Below are 21,961 nucleotides of genomic sequence, written 5' to 3'. Positions count from 1 at the left end.
ATTAAGATAGTAATATAAAAGTACTAATAATTAAAAACTAACTAGCATACAAAGTACTAGTGTATGTGAGACACAATTCAGAGCAAATCTACAACAATCCAAAAGGAAAAGATACGACATATGTACACCCAAAGGTGACCCTACAATGGTGAATGTCTGTCAGAAATGCCGGGACGCCCTCTGGGAAAAAAACCACCGAACCTTCTAGACCACTAGAACCTGGAGGGGCGCAAAAACAAAAGCGTGAGTGGGCAAAAACAAAGTTCTTTGAAAACTCTTTAGCAAAATACATTCTAACCCCTCGCCGTAAAACCTGTATACTTCCCAGAAAATGAACATATATACGTATGTATAGGTATGCCAATAATGCTCCAAAATATGCCATTCATGCTCACAATATGCCATTCATGCTCGAGAATATGCCACAACAGAATCTCATAATCAAATATAAATGCTCAAGCGTAATTCACATTAATAACATATAATCTGGCAGCCGGGAGTCACCTAACGTGACATGTACCGCTGCATATAGAGCTCCAATCTCAACTCAATATCTGAATCTGCACACGAGTCGGGACCACCTAACGTGGTCTGTACGACAGGACTGGGTGTAATATATACGCTCTAGTGCTACGATCACGTGAAGACTATGCGAATAATCGCGGGTCACCTACGAGTCGGAACCACCTAATGTGGTCTGCACGACAAGGCTTGCACCTAACTTGGATCCAAGGCGAGCGTGTGGTGCGGGTGAACATCACGTGAAGGACTCTGCCCCTCTCTGGGCGGGAGCACTAACACCGGGGGTGCAGATTATGAGCTCTCTAAGCATCTCAAATTACTATTGCATAACAACATGAATACCGCTTACCTGACACTTACCTGTGCGTCCACAACACCAATACACATATATAAATGTATGCCGCTACTAATACATGCGATGATGCGTAAACGACATTCATATGATGCATGGTATAAAACAAATAACCTTTTCTATTTAATTTCTGGGAATATAAATGTATATAGGTATATACGGAAAACAAAAGCCCACTCACTGATAAGTGGAAGGGTCGTAGCCCCCCTGCCTCGAGTGTGTACGCTCGTCCTCGGAATACGAATCACCTATACGCGAAAAAGCTACGAAAACGTTAATTTAAAAGCACATAACCAACTTCTTGTAATAACTTCTCATACATTGCTCAAATTGGACAATTGAATATACCAACGTGCTCTACACAACCTCAGGATCACACCCATAAATTTAAAATAATTTTTGGACCACGCACGCGCCCCCACGCGCCTGAATAGGCACGGACCTACGCGCCCCCACGCGCGGCCACGTGACATGCACACTGACGGCGTCAACTGACGCCGTCAGGAATATTTCGTTAAACTGACGGAATATTCCGTTAGACTTAACTGACGCCGTCCACTGCCGTTAGGAATATTCCGTTAAACTTAACGGAATATTCCCCTGTCTTCTCCGGCGAGACTCCGGCGCCGGCGACGGCGCCGGAAAACTGGGAAATTTTCCAACTTAGTTTTCTCCTTCGTTTTTCAACCATTTTTCACGATCTTTATACCAAAATGAAGCTTAGGACTAGTAGAACAACGTTAGACTAGTTTTAAGGCCTAAAAATCACACGATCATACCTGCAACAACGATTCAAGTTCGGCCAACTTTGAACAGGACGATCCCGACGTCCAAATTCACCCAACGAACCACTCCGAGGCTCCTTGGGACCTCACAAACACATCTACAAGCTTCAAAATTCCAAAAACAAGCTAGTTTAAGGGTTGCATGAACAGTACATAATTCGGCCATGGCGATATCGACGTGAAAACAACTATATCCTTACCTGAAAATGGTACCTCTGAACTCCTCTCAGCCTCACGAGCACGAGGGTGGTCTTGGTTTCTTGATTGGTGAAGATTTGATTAGGTTTGTGTGTGTGTCCGTATGTTTGCAGAAGGAAGAAGAAGAAGAACTCGGGGAGAGTGAGAGAGAGAGAGAAGAGACAGAGAAGAGACAGGAAATGAGGGAATCCCAGGGGAGTGAGACGAGGTGTATGAGTGTGTGTGTGGTCCTACAACACCACACAACACAAAACTACACGTAAAATAACAACTAGGGGGGTAAAATTGTAATTTCACACGTACGTTAAAATGAAATTTGGGACGGGATGTTACACAAAGAATAAAAATGATGATGGATGAATAGTACCTCACTTTGTTAGAGCGTTTCCAAACAAACTAAATGACATATTTGACATAAACTCCCCTAAAACCAGTACTACAAACTAACCATCCAGAAATCACTTTTAGTTTCTTCTAGAAGCAGTCTTAAACAAACTCATAGTCTGATACATATAAAAATAGTTGTTTTTAAATTATGAACGTAAAAGTTTATGCATGCATTTCAAACTCTTATCTATATGCAACGAAAAATATTTACAGTAAGAAGTTGTGTATTTTTTAAAAGTTTATTCTATTTTGTCATATCTTATCGGTCGTCAAATTTATTTTTATCTTTTTTACCAAATAAAAAAAATTCAGTCGTAGTAAGAGACTTCATAAAATGTTAAATATGGCACGTTCTTGGTATAAGAGTGATGTTAGATGGCATCAGTGTTTAAAATATCGATATCGATGGAAATATCGATATGCAAATTTGCAAAAATATTAATGGATATATCTGATATCAACATTGATATCAATTGCCTTCGATGGAAATTGTGGAAATTTGCTAAAAAAACATGAAAATTTGAAATTATTGTTTAGGGGATGTCATATGAAGCCACAACACATGTATAAATCAAGAATTAATGATTAGATACTGTGTAAAAAATAAGTATGTGATATGTGAGAAAGATTTTTTTTTTTTTTTTTCTAATGACAAGTAATAGAATAAAATATTTCACTAGAATGAATAATTTACACATAATTAATTGAAACTTTCATCATGAAAGCAATACAAATTTTATTGAATTAAACTAATACCATACATAATGCATAAGTTCATGGAGTTAGAATAAAATATTTCACTAGAATGAATAATTTACACATAATTAATTGAAACTTTCATCATGAAAGCAATACAAATTTTATTGAATTAAACTAATACCATACATAATGCATAAGTTCATGGAGTTAAAACTGATAGTTAATCTTCATCTTTCATTTTGATTAGGCATTCATGTGTAGTAATTTCCAATTGCACCAATCTCCATATATATATGATAGATTGAAAACTGAATTCACATAATAGAAAAAGAAACAAAGAAGGAAACGTGAAAAGAAAGGAAGAAGAAATTTCAACCACTAGTCTGTAAGGATACATAAAATATTGAATTCCAAAAATATTGGGAATATGGGGTGAAATGTACACTTCACCCCTCCCCCCCATTTCATTTAGTGCCTAAATTTTTAGATATTTCAATAGAAATATCAGCATATTCAGGATATTTCAAACACCGGATGACATAATGTTTATATTTTATTATGATTAATTAGCACTATTATTAAGAAATCACATATGTTTAAATAATCTGATATGTTTAGCAACTGACATTTGGTCATGTGATATTTATCTCATCAATGCTGAAAAATGTTTTAAAGTTCGAGGTCTTTTCGTAGAATATCTCTTTAACTATTTTTGAAGTGACTGAGGTTGGAAGATCGAAGATACTAATGATTTATTAACCTTACCTACCAAATTCTCCCCATCGTATTCCAATTTCAAATGGGGTTTGTGCTTTTTCTTATGAAAGTGATATTGCGTAGGAAGAGTCATTCGCAACCTTGAATGCACGACAAACACAACAGCTCTTCACATTAGTGGTTACGATGTCATAATAATTATGTTTGGATAAAAGAAATAAACTTGAAATTTGGATAAAAATCAGAATTTATAAATTGACATGCGTTAATTCTCTTGTTTGGATTCATAAACATATTGCGTGGATAAAAAAACAAGAAAAAATTACACTTAGAGTATACCTTTAATACTTAATTTTAAATTAAGACAACACTTTTTAAACATTTCAAAAAGAAACAAAAGTTAATACATAACATCATTAGCTTTTTCATTTGAAATTTAAGTTACAAAAATACCCTTTATAATAGTAAAGTATTTTCACACTTCTTATCTCCTTCACTTGGTCTTTCTCTCTTCTATCTCTGCAATATCCTCACCCGTCGTCGCCTTCACATCCAGAACCCATTGCCGCCTTCTCCACACCCTCGCTTCTGGCTATGAAGGGCCTCCTTCCTCGTACGGCTCTGTCTACGTCCCTCGCTACAGACTCGGATCCTATCTGGATGCTTGTGGTGCGGAGCCTGCGGGCCAATTAATCTCAGCCTTTCACGTTGCCTTTCACTTTATTCTCGGCCTCTCTCCTTCATCGCCAAATTCGCAAAAATTAGCCTCTCCCCTTCATCGCAGATTCCCATTTGCTTTGCAAAAAATTGTGAACTGGAATGTGTTGGAACACCAACATCCAATAGAAAAACGAAAACTAAACACTCTGCTCAATAATTATGAACAGAAACGGATCCAATCTCACAAAAAATTAGATTGCCAAACAAATTGGGCATATGTTATTTATCTTTTAATCTCTATTTCTTGAATATCAGTGTAATATCGCAGAGAAATTTTGAAAAAATTGCATCAAGAAGAGTAGCAGAGGCTTGAAGCTTGAAGCTATGTGCAAAGGATATTGGGCAGAAGATATTGGAAAGAAGCCCCAAAGTTCACTGTAATTTTTTAATTCCTTTTAGAAAAGAAAGGATCAAGCCTACGTGCAAAGGATATTGTGAGAAATATGAAAGAAGATGAAGTTTCCATTCAGGTCATGGAATGGCCGAATTTTAGGGAACCAAAAACAAGTCAACGTTAGAAAAAAAAAAAGTTATCACTGTACAAAAATAATCATCCCACCACCATCATTTATGTACGTATTGAAACCATTCTTATACACATCACATGCCATGCAAGTATGTTACTAATATTAATCAATATTACTCATATTCATATTTGTAGCGTCGTAATTTTTTTTATTTTGATGTTGAAATACTTATTTCCACATTAAAAATAAAATTTCTGCAAAAATGATCTAGGACGGATTGAACTGATTCTGCCAACATGGTCGAGAGTGAGTAGAAATGATTATACAAAAATGGTCAATGACGGGTTGAACTGATTCTGCAAAAATGGTCTAGGAGGGTTGAGCTGATTCTGCAAAAATGGTCGATGATCGGTTGAACTGATTCTGCAAAAAAAGTCGAAGCCGAGTTGAACTGACATTCCAAAAATGATCGATGACAAGTTAAACTAATTATGCAAAAATTGTTGAAGACAAGTTGAACTGATTCTACCAACATGATCGAGAGTGAGTTGAACTGATTATGCAAAAATGGTTGAGGACGGGTTGAATTGATTTTGCAAAAATGGTCGAGAAGGGTTGAACTGATTCTGCAAAAATGGTCGAGGACCGGTTGAACTGATTCTGCAAAAAAGTCGAAGACGAGTTGAACTGATATTTCAAAAATGATCGATGATAGGTTAAACTAATTCTGCAAAAATAGTTGAAGACATGTTGAACTGATTCTGTAAATTGGTTAAAAATAAGTTGATTTGATTCTCCAAAAATGGCGGATGACAGAAATTGGGTTTGTAGCGATATACACGTGAAAACAGAAATTGCAGAGAGAGGTTGTGATTTGGGGATTGGGGGGTCTCTGTTCTTTTTTTTTTTTTTTTTTTTTTTTTTTTTTTTTGTACGGGACCGAAGGACCTAGGTCTGTTCGGTTGTGTCTGCTCAGTTCTCTTATGTCATTGCAGATGTATATGTATATATTGGCCATACACAAAGAGAGAGAGATAGGAGTGTGATTAGAACATTTAGACGCGAGTAAATTGTAGCAATGGTTATTCAACTTTAATCAAATTTGAGTAATAATCTCTCAACTAAAAATTCATTACCATTGGTCCCTCAACTCATCAAAATGTGTAGTTATGATCATTTTAGTCAACTTTGTTAGAATTTTGTCAAAATAAGTTATGTTGGAAGGATCATTGTTACAATTGCGGTCCCTCAACTCATCACAATATGTAGCTATGGTCATTTTTGTCAACTTCGTCAGAATTTTGTCAAAATGAGTTATGTTGAAATGACCATTGCTACTATTGAGTTAAAGTTGAGGGACCATTAATTCAATTGGGTTAAATTGAGGGACTATTTCTCTGGTTGGATTAAAGTTGAGGGACCAATGATAATTGATTTTTAGTTGAGAAACCATAACTGCACGTTTTGATGAGTTAAGAGACCAATGATAAAGAATTTTTAATTAAAGAATTATTACTCTAATTGAATTAAAGTTAAAAAACTATTGTTACAATTTACTATTTTGACGCTCATACAAGTCAGAGCACCAAAAGCAAAGAAAACAGACGCGGTGTTTGCCTATTGGCCTATTGGTATGGAATAGTACCTTTCACCAACCCACCACCACCAAAGAAGACATTGCCACAGTACCACTCCCACCAACCGCATATCTCGGATCTGTACTTCGGTTTTTGCTCCTTTGTGTTTATATGTTTATATACCAATAGAAAATAAATATGTTAATAAATATTTAAATAATAATTTAATATCAACAACAATGTCATTTGGTTTAAAATTTTTGATCTTCATAGCATTGTTTTCCTTGTATTCTATGTGCCATTTGTACTCTGTTTTTATTTAACACGAGAAGTTTTTTAGCGCGACGATAATTTAGCATTAAGATGTTACTAACTTACGTATTTTATGGTTAATACAGTAACTTACCACCACCTAACGATAGTTTAAGTTTTCATTATCTTAAAGAAAAAAAACATAGCTATGACATGAGAGAGAGAAAAAAACATATAAACAATATGGGGTATGGTGTACAAAAATTTCTCTCGTTAGTGTTTCAACGATGGCAATGGCAATGACAATGTCAATTTTTTTTTCTTTTGGTGGATAGCAATGTATGCATATAAAGTTTATTCTATTTTTTCTTTTGATAAGATATTGGTGGTTGGCAAAGGTTTTATTTTTATATAAACTTTATTCTAGAGGATCTAAGAGAAATATGTAAGGTATATGAAGTTGATATTAGTGGTTGCCAAAGGTTTTAATGTTGATGGGTGTCGCAAGGGAAATGCCAACTTCATTAGTGTTGGTGGTGTTCTCAGAAATTTGTCGAGGGCATGGGTTTCTAGGTTTTGTGCTAATCTTGATCGAGGTGAGATTCTATGTGCTGAAGTTTGGGGTGTTCTTATTGGCCTGCAACTTGCATGGAATAATGGAATTAAGAAGATTATGGTAGAATTGGATTTTGCTCTTACGGTTCAATTGATTTCAAATGTAAAATTAGATAATCACCCTTTGGGAAGTTTAGTATTGAGTTATTGTGCCCTTATGCACCAAAGCTGGTCTTGTGAAATTCATTATATCTATCGTGAAAAATTTTTTGTTGTTGGTGATTTGACTCATTTGGGTTTGTCATGCAGTTTGGGTCCAGTGTTTTTTAAGCAAGCTCCTCCCTCTTGTCATCGGCTGCTAATTGCAGATATAGCTGGAGTCTCGTGCCCTCGAGATATTCTATTGTAATCTTCCTTTTTTTTTCTTTTTTTTTTAAATTTATTTTATTTTTATTTTTTCAGGCCTATGCCCGTTGTCAAGCAAAAAAAAGTATATAAAGATTGTTTTAAAGGGTCAAAAAAATTTATCTTTCATTATTTGGACTAAGCAATGGATGGATGCATCTAACCCGAAATCAATTCTCAATGCCTGGAAATGTCCAAGATTTTTCAACATTTAAGTTAGACTTTTATCCTTCAACATGAGATATTTAGTTATGTTAGATTAGGCGGATTCGTGACACTACTTTTTTATACAACTTCAAAACTTGATACTAGATATTTGGTTATGTTTGACCAAAAAGATATGTGTTTTTTTATAATGTCACGGATCCGCCCCCATATGATATATACATATATATTTTCAAGTTAAAATACATCTCCAATAAAAAGAGGGAAGTGTTATTAGCACTTCAAAAATCTCATTCTACACTCCTTACAGGTGTATTTTTCTTTTTAAATAAAGAAAATTTGGAGTGTAGAATGAGAAATTTAAAGTGCCAATAACAATTCTCTAATCAATAAAAGCCCACTTAAACTTGGATTAAGAATAAAAAAACAATTTTTTCATTTCTCCGAATAAAAAAAAACGATTGCTCTTAATTAACTGAACTACAATTCTTATTGCGGTTTCACGTTTCTATTCTCACTTGGAAGTTTTATAGAAGTGGCTTATGATAACCCACTAATCAATAAGAGCCCATTTACACTTGGATAAAGAATGATCGAGTTGGACCAGATCGGCCGGACCCAGCCCATTTGGCCGCCGCATTGTTTCAACCCATATCTAGTTCGGATCTTGAAACTTGAATTCACACCATCCAGCTGCCCATCGCTGATCAGTCTTCCAACAAAACCCATGGATCCTCCACATGGATGGAGGCCATGCTTGCTTCACCATCCCCACCACCACCTCCACCACCATCACCACCGCCACCCTTTATTCCTCTGCCCTCTCCACCACCGCCACCAGCACCACCACCACCGCCACCACCACCACCACCATAACCACCACCACTTCCACCATCTTCGCCTCAATTTTGCGTCTTTTCCTCAAAACCCAGAACCCCCAGCTGCCGCCGCCATTCCTTTCCCAACCCCTATGTATTCAGAACCTTCTGAGCTCAAAGAAGCGCACTACGACGATCCTACCTTTCTGTGAGCAGCTAAAGCTTCTTTGCTTCAAGGTCTAGGTATGGTTTTGGTCCCTCTAGTTATACTTAATTGCTGCAATTCTTGGAAGCTAGCTTAATTCCACCAATTTTTTTTTTTCTTCAAGGGAATTAGGAATGTGAGATGAATGCATATGGCGTTTTTGCACCTCAAGAAACTCCAATTTAGGTTCACACATGCCGGATGCAAGCAAATTATTGTCCTCGATTTGGCAATTCAAGATTTGGTTTCTGATCAGTTTGTTAACAGGACATTGCCGGAGCAGACGTATGATGAAATCGGTGATGGTGTGGTGGAAGAGGAAGAGGATGATGAACCGATTTTCGTCTTAACAGACGAGTGGAAGGAGTTTTTAGCAAAATGTGAATCTAAGAGGAAACTAGGTACTCTTTTCTCAGTCTCTCCGTTCTCTACTCTTTCACTTCACGTGAGGAAAATAATTTCCGGCAACTTTTTCTTGTGCGCAGAAATCACTTCCCTTGCATCTCGAGAACATTGACTTGTATTAATATGATTGTGTGCTTGGTGTATGTAATTGCAGAGAAGCAGCAGGCCAAGAAGAAGAAAGGAAAATATAAACAAAGTCAAGAGTGAAATCATAAGTTTCCTTTGGCTACGAGCCTGACTTGTAAGTGGTGTTTTTATTTTTTATTTTTGAAATATTGGCAACGATGAAATGTTGAAGTAATTTTTGTAGAAAAATGTAGCAATTAAGCCAGAGAAAACCCTAATGTGACTCCAATGTTCATCGAAAGGAAACTTTCTGATTTATATGACACTATTGTTCTCCCAGAAGCTTACCGTGAAAGATACATTGATAGAGTTCTTCGTACATCGACTGGCTGTGCTAGCGGGAAGGCTTGTCCGGCCATCTATGGTTTGTAGGCTAGCTTGTTGAGTCCAGCATTAAACCTTTCCTCTGGGATCATGCGGTGGTTTTCGTAGAAATCTAATAACTCCATTGATATGTTTTTCACCTGTCAAAATATGCGTTATAATTAATTCCCAGGGTACGAACAGAAAGAGGGCACACTACACTGATTTGTTATTACCAACTCTAGAGTACGATGATATGCTAAATGAAGATGCAACAACTCTATTTGGATTGAATGATGACAAACTAAATGCAGAAACAAATAATCTTTTATACAATAATCTAAAGCGACATCGCGAGTACGTATACTGGATTGAACGAAACCATATTTTTTTTCCCTATTTTCAAGCCATTTGTACAGAAGTTCCCGATTAATGCTGCTCCAAATATCAAGTAACAAAGGCCAGGGCGGTATTGCTTTAACAAATGCACAGCCAGACGTTGTATATGAAATCAGCATTTGCAATCAAATGATGAAACCAATTAGGGTTGCGCCTTAAACAGATCAAAGGTCTTTTTTCTCTTTTCATACATAATCATAAGGAAAAGACGCAGATATATCCAGAAGACTCACCACATTCATGTCAACACGGAGCTCTTCAAACCATGCTGTGGTATCTTTATCTCTAAGTACGCTAGCGATGTATATGCAAGCTAAAGCAATCAGGTGTGGAGGATGTACAAGCGCAAGGTCCATCTTGTAAGTGTCATTTACAACTCCCCTGTATATAAAAAATGTCAAGGTTACCTCACGTTTAAGTTCTAGAGAGTGCGACAAAAATTCGCTTATCAGAAACACCAAAGAGGCATTTCTATATTAAAACCCCTTGACAACAAGCGGAGCCCTAAAGAAACAGCCCCCAAATAACAAGGCTACGGGTTGTGGGTTTCTGGAGATGATGTATAGAATATGGATCACAGCGTTTGAAAATAAGACGCTTGGTAGATTGGACTCTTACCAAGTAAACTGAGTCATACTTATATCGTTTAAGCCTGCATCTTGAAGCAACCTGGAAAGAAATGGAGTGAAACTGTTTTAAGTAATAATCGAGGGGGATTAAACAGAAAATTACTGTGGTTAGAGCGTTATCAAGGTGGGAACTAAGCACTAGCAGGTAAAGAGATATCCATCTTTCCAAGCATCCACTAATCAAAACTGACAGAAAAAGTACGTACTGAGACAATGAACGATAAGGATGGTATACAACCAGATAATAGTTGAGAGCTTCTAAAATCTTCATTTCCATTTCGAGTATGTCTTTGACCTCATATCTATACTTATCATCCAAATCTGTAAAAGAAATGTGGCAGATCGACGTCAGTGTTTCAATATAAATAGAACGACAAGTAAATCATAACAAAAATTGGAGAAAGGCATCTATTATTTCCAGGAACAAATACTTACACATCTTTTTTATATAAAATACTAGAAGTTTAGCTTGCCTTGTGCTTTCTTCCGCTTTAGATGCCAGGTACAGGCAGGTTGGAGCTACAAGACGTGGATCATACTCAGACATACTCTTCCTGAAGCAATAACGAAATGTCATGCTTGGAAAGAAAAATCACAACTAAAATACAAAGTGCTGGGATGATAGATTACTAAACAGCAAGCCCAAAGAAAGGACTGTCAACCATAACTGTGCAGTGAATTGAGACAAAATTGTGTTGTGAACCCAGAATACAACAATCAGAACAATGCAATCAGAATACAATAAAGATTGAACACCCATACGCATGCATACATGGCACTCAACTTTTGGGGGGAATAAGTACTAAGAAGTTGATAAGTTCAAACACTCATCTAAACAACATCTGATAAGTAAGTGGGGTGAACTATAAGCAGATGAAAACAAACAAACAACAGGCAGGTCCAATCGTGATTGACAATCAATGAGTCGAGGATATGCGTAGGTTAGTAGTTATTGTGATAAATCAGTTCAGAGACAAAAAAAGTAAAAAAAAAAAAAAAAAAAAAAAAAAAAAAAAAAAAAAAAAAAAAAAAAAAAAAAAAAAACGTAGCTTAGCTAAAGAAATTATTAACTTGACAGATATGAACTCAGTTATGAAAGGAAGGATTTGGGGGTTAAGTTTAACAGCCTCAGGACTAACAAAAGAGAACAACCACAAATAAGCAATAAGCCATGAACTTATGGCTAGCGACTGAGCATTTCTTGTACAATAGGACAATTAGTTAACGTACTTGGTGTACACATGTCTCATATATGTAACTGCGGTAGCTACAACCCTGAAACCAGTAAATAAGAAATCAGATAGATAGGCAGAAGTGAATTAAGGATTTTCCAGAACATAAGCAGATGAGGAAATTAGTCCGACCTTTGTCTCACTTTTACAAGTTGTGCCAATCTTGATATATCTGAAAGAAAGGTAAAGGGAAAAGAGCAAAAAATGATTAATTTACAGCAATGTATTAAAAGCGTGAGGCGTGGGCGAGGCGTCTGAGGGATAGCCCGGCCTAGGCGTGAGGCGTGAGGCGAAGCCTTACGAGACCTTAAATAATAGGGGACATGTGAGAAAAACAGAGGAAACAGGTGAGAAAAACAGAGCAAACAAGGACTCTTGGGGTTTTAAAAATAAAAGAAAAACAGACTTGGCCAAAACGACGTCGTTTTGGACCAAGTCTTTAAAAAAAAAACGAAAAAATTCCTTCTTCTTCTTCGCGGTCATCTTCCTCGTGAAGACGCCGCACACCTGCAACCCTAAACCCAGATGGCAGAGCCTGAAAACAGAGCATTCTACTTCGATTTTGGGTCGCAGATGGATCTAGGAACGCCCACCAACCGCCTTTAGGCGCGCCTCAGCCGCCTAGTCTCGCCTCGACCACGCCTCGGCAAGTTTTCGCCCACTCCCACTGGGCAGAGGCGTTATCACTCCCGCCCCGCCTCCAAAGCCGTCTAGGCGCGTCTCAGGGCGCGTCTTTTAAAACATTGATTTACAGTAAAGCAGATATGAAAAATATAGTGATCAGCAGTATTATGCACGTGCATTTGAGCAACATCCATTAATCTTGTATCAGAAGCTCTATTCCTAAGAGTTTAATTACGTGAAAATAATAACAATATGGTATAAGGATATTCATCGCAAAATAACATCACTTCAACAAAGAAGATGCCCAAACCAACTTTGTAAGATGGTAAGAAGCCAAGAACCATATGACAACTTCTAGGGGAAATGATCATTTAGCAGAGAACCAACTCACACAACCGCATGACAGAATAACAATCAGTTTCTTCTGTCGTTTCAATCCAGTGAAAAAGCTCCAAAGGTTACATTTCATCAATTAGGAATTCTTGATAATCCTGCTAAAAGTTACAATTCATTCTGTGCATTAACCCAAACAATAATCCGCAATCAAGCACGTTCGGTAATGCATAGTACCATTCACTGAATTGTTATATCATGATCAAACAAGAATCTGTGTATCCATCCCAACACTCTGATTAACTACAGCTGAACTATCAAATTTTAATTCTTTTGTATCGATTAGCATGTCAAATTCAATGCAGCTGCTGACTCACATCTAATGAAGTTCTTAAATGCAAGGGCATAAGAAGCTCAATCGAAACCAAGAAAGTTCAACAAAAATGTAACAATTCAGCATCCACCACAGATATAATCAACAAATAACAAAAACCCATGTTGGGAAACACATTTAAAACCCAATCCACACAAATCGAAACAGAAACATGAGAGAGAGAGAGGGAGGGAGGAAATACAGTTAGCCATATGCATCTTTATAAGCTTGAAATCTTCAAGAGTGATGCCCTTCTCTTTATCAAGCGGGGACACCACATCAACATCTTCCTGCTCCAAAAGCTGTTTGCTGAGTTAATCAAAAAACAGAACCACATAAATCAAAACCCACCAAAATCAAAACAAACAACAAAATCAGAAACACGGGAAACAGTTTCGGGATCGAAAAGAGCGTACTAGTGGGACGAAGTCCAGAAATTGGCCGCCATGTATTCCTTTCTGGGAGATTTCCAAGTCTGAGTTCCCCGAACTGTCAATTATTCCGCCGTTGCGAACTTCAGATTCTGATTTCCGGGAAAGTAGAAATTGGACTTGGGATTGAGCCCATTTCGTTGACCATGGGCCTTGCAACCCATCTATTTGAATCCAATTCAACCAAAGCGGTCCAACCCAACTAGGAAAAAATACAAATGATAATCTACCGACAGAGTTTCACCCTGAGCATAGCGCCCTACACATGAGCCGACCAAAACCCCTCTCATCCACTCGTTTTAAAGCTGTAAAAATTAAGCTGGAATTTTTGTGCGAGATTGTAATGGGACTTTTTTTTGCTGGGGATGTCTTTTCAAGGCTGTTAGTTTGTGTCTTCGGTTAGATTCTCCTCCAAAGTCTATTGTCGATGAGCTCCTAGAGGATGTCTTTTCATTCTAATGGACTGGGTATGTGCTCCTCTCGGTAATGTTTTTTCGTTTGTTAAGTTGCAGATTATGGTTATATAAATATACATGTGCTATTTTTGTAGAAAATATATGTATTTAATATCCAACATATATTCATACTACTTATACTTCATATCATAAACCAAAAAACTCATTTCCCGCATGTCATGTATTAATATTTTTCTTATCAATTTGTCATTTTCCACTATTACACTGAAATTTTTGTAACATTGGAATTGTAATCCATTATCATTCAAAATGGTCCCTATTATCATTTGGGTATAAATCATACTATAATAAAATTTTCTTAATTATTTTTCGGTTTTCTAACTCTGTCCTTATTCACCTTCATCGAAGTCTTGTCATTGTACTAGTTTCCATGTAATAATTCTTTTTTATTGTGGTGGGGTGTTTTATTGTGGTGGGAGTTTTTTGGGGTGGGGGCCCTTCATCGGAGTATTGTCATTGTATCAGTTTCCAAGTAATAATACCTTTTTTAGGTGGTGGGAGTGTTTTGGTTTGGGGTGGGGGGCCGGGGCAAAACCTAACAAATCCAATCATGCATAAATATGTGGTCAATAATTTTTAACATATAACATCAGCCCCTTTTTTCTCCCACGTTCATCGTACTTACTTATGCATATCCGCACGTCGTTGGTTTTGCCGAACCAGTGAGGCTGAATAGGAAACGAGTTATTTATTTTATTTTTTTTTGAACACGGAAACGAGTTAGGTTTAAGTTAGGTTAGCGGTTGATTGGGGTCGAACTTAAGTTAAAAAGAGATGCTCTCACCGAAACACCTGTGGATGAGTTTCATTTGCTTTCACTATTAATGTTAAATCTATATTTCTAAAAGCAAAACACGTTAGGGTTCTTGGAATGTAATATAAAAAAATACGGTCGACCGGGCTGGGTCACTGTGAAACATTTACATGAATATTGTGCTTCATATGTAAAGGTAAACTCTGGTAGTTGAAATAAGAAAGAATCATTGGAAGGAAAAAAAATAATAACGATAAAGAATGTTGTACACTAGTTTTCGTTAGGGATGGTAGTTTTAAACACGACATCTTAACATGACTTGAAATCATCATAAAATGGGTCGTACTATCCACGTCATTTTTTACCTCTCAAATCTTTTTTAATATATGATCGTCAGATTGAATTAATTAAAGTAAATTTAAAAATAAAAATTAACAGAAAGTGTGAAAGAGATAAAAATAAGTACATGTATATCATTACCTTAAATGTAAAACTTGACTAGAAGCTAGCGTTACTCACGAGCTTTGGATTCATGCATGTGTCATATCATTCAACTAGCTACATTTGTTTTTTTGTAGTTAAATCATTCACGAAACATGTGTGGATTTCAATTGCCAAGCATGACCTTTGTGCGAGGTTCATTTTCCTTCAATTTTGTATGTCCATTTGAATAGTCAAATGAATGATCTACCTCAATCAGTTTTTCCCATAAATACACATCCCAAAATCTACTATATCCTACACACAATCTTACCACCAGTCAACTCTCTCTCCCAACACCAGTCTTCTTGGAATGTAACGGAAAAAAAATATGGTCGGCATTTACACTGAATATTGTGCTTCATATATTAAAAAAATATGGCAGTTGAATTAAGAAAGAATCATTGGAAGAAAAAAGTTAATAACGATAAAGAATGTTGTACGCTAGTTTTCGATAGGAGTGGTAGTTTCAAACGCCCTTCTTAATTTATGAATCTCGTATTGAATAAATAGGAGAATATCAAATAATAAGAAATAATAAGAGTTATATGAAAAATAAAAATAAGCATGTGTATAACTTCAACCTAAATATCTCGAAGCTAGCACCACTCATGATGTTTCGATTCATACGTACGTGTGTCATGTCGTTCAACTAGGTACAACATGTTGGGTGGCTAAGAATTAATTATACTCATTTGTCTCCGAAATTAAAAGTTTGCAGCGTGACAAGCATAAAAAAATATAAAAAACGTGAGGATAATGCATATTGATGAGTAGGGAGTAAACGCAAAAATATAAATAAAAGAGTTCCTGCCACTTAAATGTGAAAGATCTTGGATTTGATTTTCGTCAAATGTGACTTTAAATCATAATATTGCTAGCTTATTGGTGAGGCATAACTAGTCCCCCACCACCTTAGATACTATCGTTTATTAAAAAAAATAAAATAAATAAAAGAGTTCCTTAAAGATAGGCCATGTAACTCTTGTTTCTTAAACTTAAACTCATATCTTTAAACATCCAAATAAAACTCAAAATTAAAATTTGTTAACTTGTGGGAAACAAGTAATCTATTATTATCTCTACTAATTAATAAAACTCTCTTTGTCAACCAAAAGAGGGTGAAAAGACAAATTAATCTTTTATCATACAAAAAAAAAAAATTATGGGCAATAATGTAATTTCACAGGTCCAAATTTTACTGTTTTTTATTGAAGCCTCACCTACATGTGATGTTAAAATACCTCCAATATTAAAAAAAAAAAAACCAAAAACAAAAACCTCCCACTTCCCCACGTTCTCTCTCTCTCCCTCTCTCCTTCTCATTTTCTAAAAAAATGTGTTCATAAACATAAAGTGTGTAGGCAAATGCTAGTAAATTATCTAAAAGACCCTAATTATCTCTACTAATTAATAAAACCCTCTTTGTCAATCAAAAGAGGGTGAAAAAACAAATTAGTCTTCTATCACACAAAAAAAATGATGGGCAATAATGTATTTTCACAGGTCCAAATTTTACTCTTTTTTATTGAAGCCTCACTTATAGGTGATGTTAAAATACCTCTAACATTAAAAATACAAAAAAAAAAAAAAAAAACCAAAAACAAAAACCTCTCACTCCCCCCCCCCATGTTTTCTCTCTCTCTCTCTCTCTCTCTCTCCCTCTTTCTCATTTTCTAAAAAAATGTGTTCATACACACAAAGTGTGTAGGCAAATGCTAGTTTTAACTAATGAATCTTGTTATTACCAAAAATAATGATGAATTTCGTTAAGTATTAACATGCATAATTTCAATAAAATAAAAAATCCTTCCCGTGAAATCATTTTTTCCATCTAGCCTTCTTTTTAAAGCAATCTAACATTTTAAAATTCAAACAGTAATGCACTATTTGCGGGAGTGAAAAACTGTGTTATTTCAAGAGTTAACTATACAATTATAAATATATGATATGCAAATGTTTACCTACACTTTTTATTTAAAATATAGATAATGAATTTTGAATAAAAAAACATGTCTCTATTTTTGTGCTAATTAAATTTATTAATGATTAGCACGTTATTTATGTTTGTAGATAAATTATTTGCATGTATTATTATTTTATGTGCAAATAATTGACTTATAGTTTTGTGTAAAATATAAAATTATTTTGAATCAAATAACATTTATTATTTTTTACGTAACACTATGCTTGGATGAGGAAAATAAACATAGAATTTTGGTAAAAGTCAGAATTTATAAATTGACAAGCACCAATTTTCTTGTTTGGATTCATAAACATAGAAATTTAGAATTTCAGCGTGGAAAAAAAAAAACTTGGAATTTGGGACCTCCAAATCCCAAGTTCAATTCCATGTAAATAGATGTCATTTCTCAATTTCTATGATTGATAATTTAAAAATAACAAATTTTGTATTCAATTCCATTGTTCTTTTAGGTTAACCAAACAAGAAAATTTACAAAATCTAAAAAATAAAATATCATCATTTCAATTTTCGTCATTTTTAAATTCCTTAATAATTTTAAATTTCTTCACCCAAACATAGTGTAAATCATTTATGAAACACATGTGTGGATTTCAATTGCCAAGCACGATATTTGTATGAAACTCAATTTCCTTCAATTTTGTCTGTTGAACAGTCAAATGAATGACCTTCCTCAATCAGTTTTTCCTATAAATACACATCCCAAAATCTACTATATCCTACACACAATCTTACCACCAGTCAACTCTCTCTCACCACCATGGATTCGATCATTTCTCCATTCCAAATCATTCATACAATATTAGCTTCTCTAATTCTCTATGGTGTCTTGAGAATCATAGCAATAGCAAACACTAAGAAGAACACCATCAACAAAAATACCACGTTGCCTAAAGTCCCTCAACCCTCGGGAGCATGGCCCTTCATAGGTCACCTCCCTCTGCTACGTGGCGAAAACCCAGTTGCACTTATCCTCGGAGCCATGGCTGATCAACACGGACCCATCTACTCACTCAAGCTTGGCCAGCACGAACTGCTTCTTCTCAGCGCATGGGAACAAGTCCAAGAATTGTTCACAAAAAACGACAGAGTTTTCGCCACACGGCCGAGTACAGCCGGCGGCAAGTACTTGGGTTACGACAACGCCATTTTCTCCCTTGCACCGTACGGAAGCTACTGGCGCGACGTTCGGAAACTTGCCACCTTGGAGCTTCTCTCCAGCCAAAGAGTTAAAACCCTAAGCCACATCAGAGCCTCAGAAGTCGGTTCCTTCATCAAAACTTTGCACTTACTTTGCACAAAGGATAATGTGGGTCCAAGTTCCACGTCATCGTCATCAGTGCATATGACTGAGTTATTAGAGCACTTGACGTTCAACATAAATGTGAAGTTGATCGTTGGGAAAAGATTCACGGCTGGCCAATATAACGAGAAAAACAGTGACGTTTGGCGTTTTGAGAAGGCATTAAAAGAGGCTTTGCATCTCTTTGGGGTTTTTGTCTGGTCAGATGCTATGCCATGTTTTGAGTGGCTGGACGGTTTGTTTGGTCACGTGAGTTCTATGAAGAAATGTTTTAAGGAATTGGACTACGTGCTTGGGAAATGGCTCGAAGAACATCGACAAAGAAGATTGGAAAGCAAGACTAATAGGCTTGAGAGTGACTTGATGGATGTTCTGATATCCAACTTTAAGGAAGATGAAATTTCTGGCCATTGCCGTGATAAAGTCATCAAAGCAACAGCACTGGTAAGTTCATTTGGTGTAATATATGTATGGCGCAAACTATATATTTGACGTGGTGTTACGAGTCCACTAGAATCTAACACACTTTCATATTTTAATACCTAACCATAAATACAAAATGGTGCACCCAAGACAATATATATTACACTTAATTACACCTATATATTACACTTAATACAAGTGTGTTACATTTGACGACAAATGTAAACTAAGTGACAAGTTATTCGATGTAACGTGTAATATATAGGTTATTTGTTAAACATAAATAAGGTTCAATTCTATATATCATATCACTTGGGATTGGAAAAATTAGAATAATTTTGTTTTCTATTTTCCTTCCTTTTCTGCAGGTGCTAATGTTAACTGGCACAGAAAGCACTTCTGTGACACTAACATGGGCGATCTCCTTACTCCTTAACAACCAAAAAGCCCTAAAATCTGCCCAGGAAGAGTTGGACATCCACGTAGGAAGAAACCGATGGGTACAAGAATCAGACCTCACAAACCTCAAATACCTCCAAGCCATTCTCAAGGAAACCCTACGCTTATACCCGCCTGGCCCAGTCACAGGCCTCCGTGAGGCCATGGAGGACTGTCATCTCGGCGGCTACTTCGTCCCCAAAGGCACTCGTTTAATAGTCAACATTTGGAAGTTGCAGCGGGACCCACGCATGTGGGCCAACCCTTGTGAGTTTCAACCTGAGAGATTCATGACCACCCATGCTGACGTGGATTTCAAAGGTCAAAGTAATTTCGAGTATGTTCCGTTTAGTGCAGGTAGAAGGTCGTGCCCTGGTATGACACTAGGTTTGCATGTGGTGCAATTGGTTCTTGCTCGTTTGATTCAGGGATTTAACATGAGCAGAGTTGGTGATGGGCCAGTGGATATGAAGGAAGGATTGGGACTTGCCCTGCCTAAAGCAAATCCGCTGGAGGTTCTGCTTGCTCCACGCCTTCCTCTTCAGCTTTACCAACGCCTTTGAAGTACTTTGGTTTGATATCATGATGCGGGCGTGCATGGATTAGTCATTCAGCTGAAGTAATAATGTGATTTGATGATTATCAGCTGCAAGATTGAAGTATATATCGTGAAGGCTGCGGGTCTGCTGATCCGAAAATGGGGTCTTTTTTTCCTGTCTCCTCCTTCATTTTTTTTTTTTTGGCGCATGTCTTAACACTTAACTCTAACCTAAAGAGTTGAGCAATTTCCAATGCAGTGAATTATTTTATAATAAAAAAACTCCAGCTTTTATCAAGTACTACTTGATTGGGAGCAACAATATTCTTATTTTACATTCAATTAACCCTAATATTTTCACTATGGTAATTATCCTACTATTATAGGAAATAGCAAGTGGCCCTTTACAATAGTGGTGGAAATGAGTTGAGCTTTTACTTGACGGCATGAATTCAAAACCCGTAAGTGACTAATCTAATTTCTAATTCAACGAAGTTTATGGTTTGACGAAAAAAAAAAAAATGTAGAAAATACAGATATTTAACATTTATAGTAAAAGCAAACCAATTGTTTGACGGATGCTCCCGAGGAGAGCATTTTTGCTCACCATCATAAATTATGATGTATGTTCACCATACACCTAATCAATTGACACGTGTCATTTCACTTAATATTGGTTAATTTTTTTCAAATTGAAAAACTAACATATAATATGAAAATTAACTCAAGTTAGGTGAAATAACATGTGTCAATTAATTAAATGTATGGTAAACATACACCATAATTATGGTGAGCGAAAATGCTCCCGCTCCCGAGTAGACAGATGCGAGCCCTGCACAAGGGAGGCATTCGAGTAGACAGATTGTATGCGGGCGAGTGCACAAAAATGTAACAATTCAGCATCCACCACAGATATAATCAACAAATAACAAAAATCCATGTTGGGAAACACATTTAAAACCCAATCCACACAAATCGAAACAGAAACATGAGAGAGAGAGAGAGGGAGGGAGGAAATACAGTTAGCCATATGCATCTTTATAAGCTTGAAATCTTCAAGAGTGATGCCCTTCTCTTTATCAAGCGGGTACACCACATCAACATCTTCCTGCTCCAAAAGCTGTTTGCTGAGTTAATAAAAAAACAGAACCACATAAATCAAAACCCACGAAAATCAAAACAAACAACAAAATCAGAAACACGGAAAACAATTTCGGGATCGAAAAGAGCGTGGGCCTTGCAAGTCTGAGTTCCCCCAACCGTCAATTATTCCGCCGTTGCGAACTTCAGATTCTGTTTTCCGGGAAAGTAGAAATTGGACTTTGGATTGAGCCCATTTCATTGACCATGGGCCTTGCAACCCATCTCTTTGAATCCAATTCCACCAAGGCGGTCCAACCCAACTAGAAGAAAATACAAATGATTATCTACCGACAAAGTTTCACCCTAAGCATAGCGCCCTGCTCATGAGTAGGGATGGGCAACGGTTATGGCGGACGGGTAATCACAGTTATTTACCCATAACCTTTTATGTTCATACCCGCATAACCGTTTACCCGTTAGGTAATTGCATAAACGGTTATCCATACCCATAACCGTGTATCTATTTAACCATAATCATTTACACCTTTACTCGTTTTTGAACCTGTTTATCCTTTTTTTATCTATTTACTTCTTTTTTCACCCGTCTACATGTTTTATTTTAACAACTTGAAAATTACAAAAAAAAAAAAATTTCAAAACTAAACACTTTCAAACACATTCAATGACAAACTATCATCGACTCGTTATAACCGCGGATAATGCCTATATAACCGTATAATCTAACAGTAAATGTTTTGATGTATTAAAAGCCATATAAAAAAAAACTCACGGACTAAATTAAA

General features: G+C 36.4%; 2 protein-coding genes across 2 annotated transcripts; one reads left to right on the top strand and one right to left on the bottom strand.

The window, feature by feature from the left end:
- Positions 1–9,586: 9,586 nt before the first annotated feature.
- LOC137726843 (cyclin-C1-2-like) lies at positions 9,587–14,034 on the bottom strand. The gene is made up of 9 exons (XM_068465800.1): positions 13,665–14,034; positions 13,451–13,557; positions 12,051–12,090; positions 11,917–11,961; positions 11,122–11,240; positions 10,893–11,007; positions 10,676–10,726; positions 10,291–10,438; positions 9,587–9,819 (listed from the first exon to the last, which is right to left on the bottom strand). The coding sequence occupies exons 1-9, from the start codon at positions 13,694–13,696 to the stop codon at positions 9,715–9,717; spliced, it is 762 nt and encodes a 253-aa protein (XP_068321901.1). The 5' UTR covers positions 13,697–14,034; the 3' UTR covers positions 9,587–9,714.
- A 4,050-nt stretch (positions 14,035–18,084) lies between these two features.
- On the top strand, positions 18,085–20,351 carry LOC137724429 (dimethylnonatriene synthase-like). Its single transcript, XM_068463170.1, has 2 exons — positions 18,085–19,120; positions 19,468–20,351. The coding sequence occupies exons 1-2, from the start codon at positions 18,134–18,136 to the stop codon at positions 20,098–20,100; spliced, it is 1,620 nt and encodes a 539-aa protein (XP_068319271.1). The 5' UTR covers positions 18,085–18,133; the 3' UTR covers positions 20,101–20,351.
- The last annotated feature ends 1,610 nt before the right edge of the window (positions 20,352–21,961 follow it).

The sequence above is a fragment of the Pyrus communis genome, chromosome 2 (assembly GCF_963583255.1).
Source record: "Pyrus communis chromosome 2, drPyrComm1.1, whole genome shotgun sequence".
Classification (NCBI taxonomy): domain Eukaryota; kingdom Viridiplantae; phylum Streptophyta; class Magnoliopsida; order Rosales; family Rosaceae; genus Pyrus; species Pyrus communis.
Note: the sequence above shows the minus strand (reverse complement) of the source record. Positions and strands in the feature narration are given on the sequence as shown.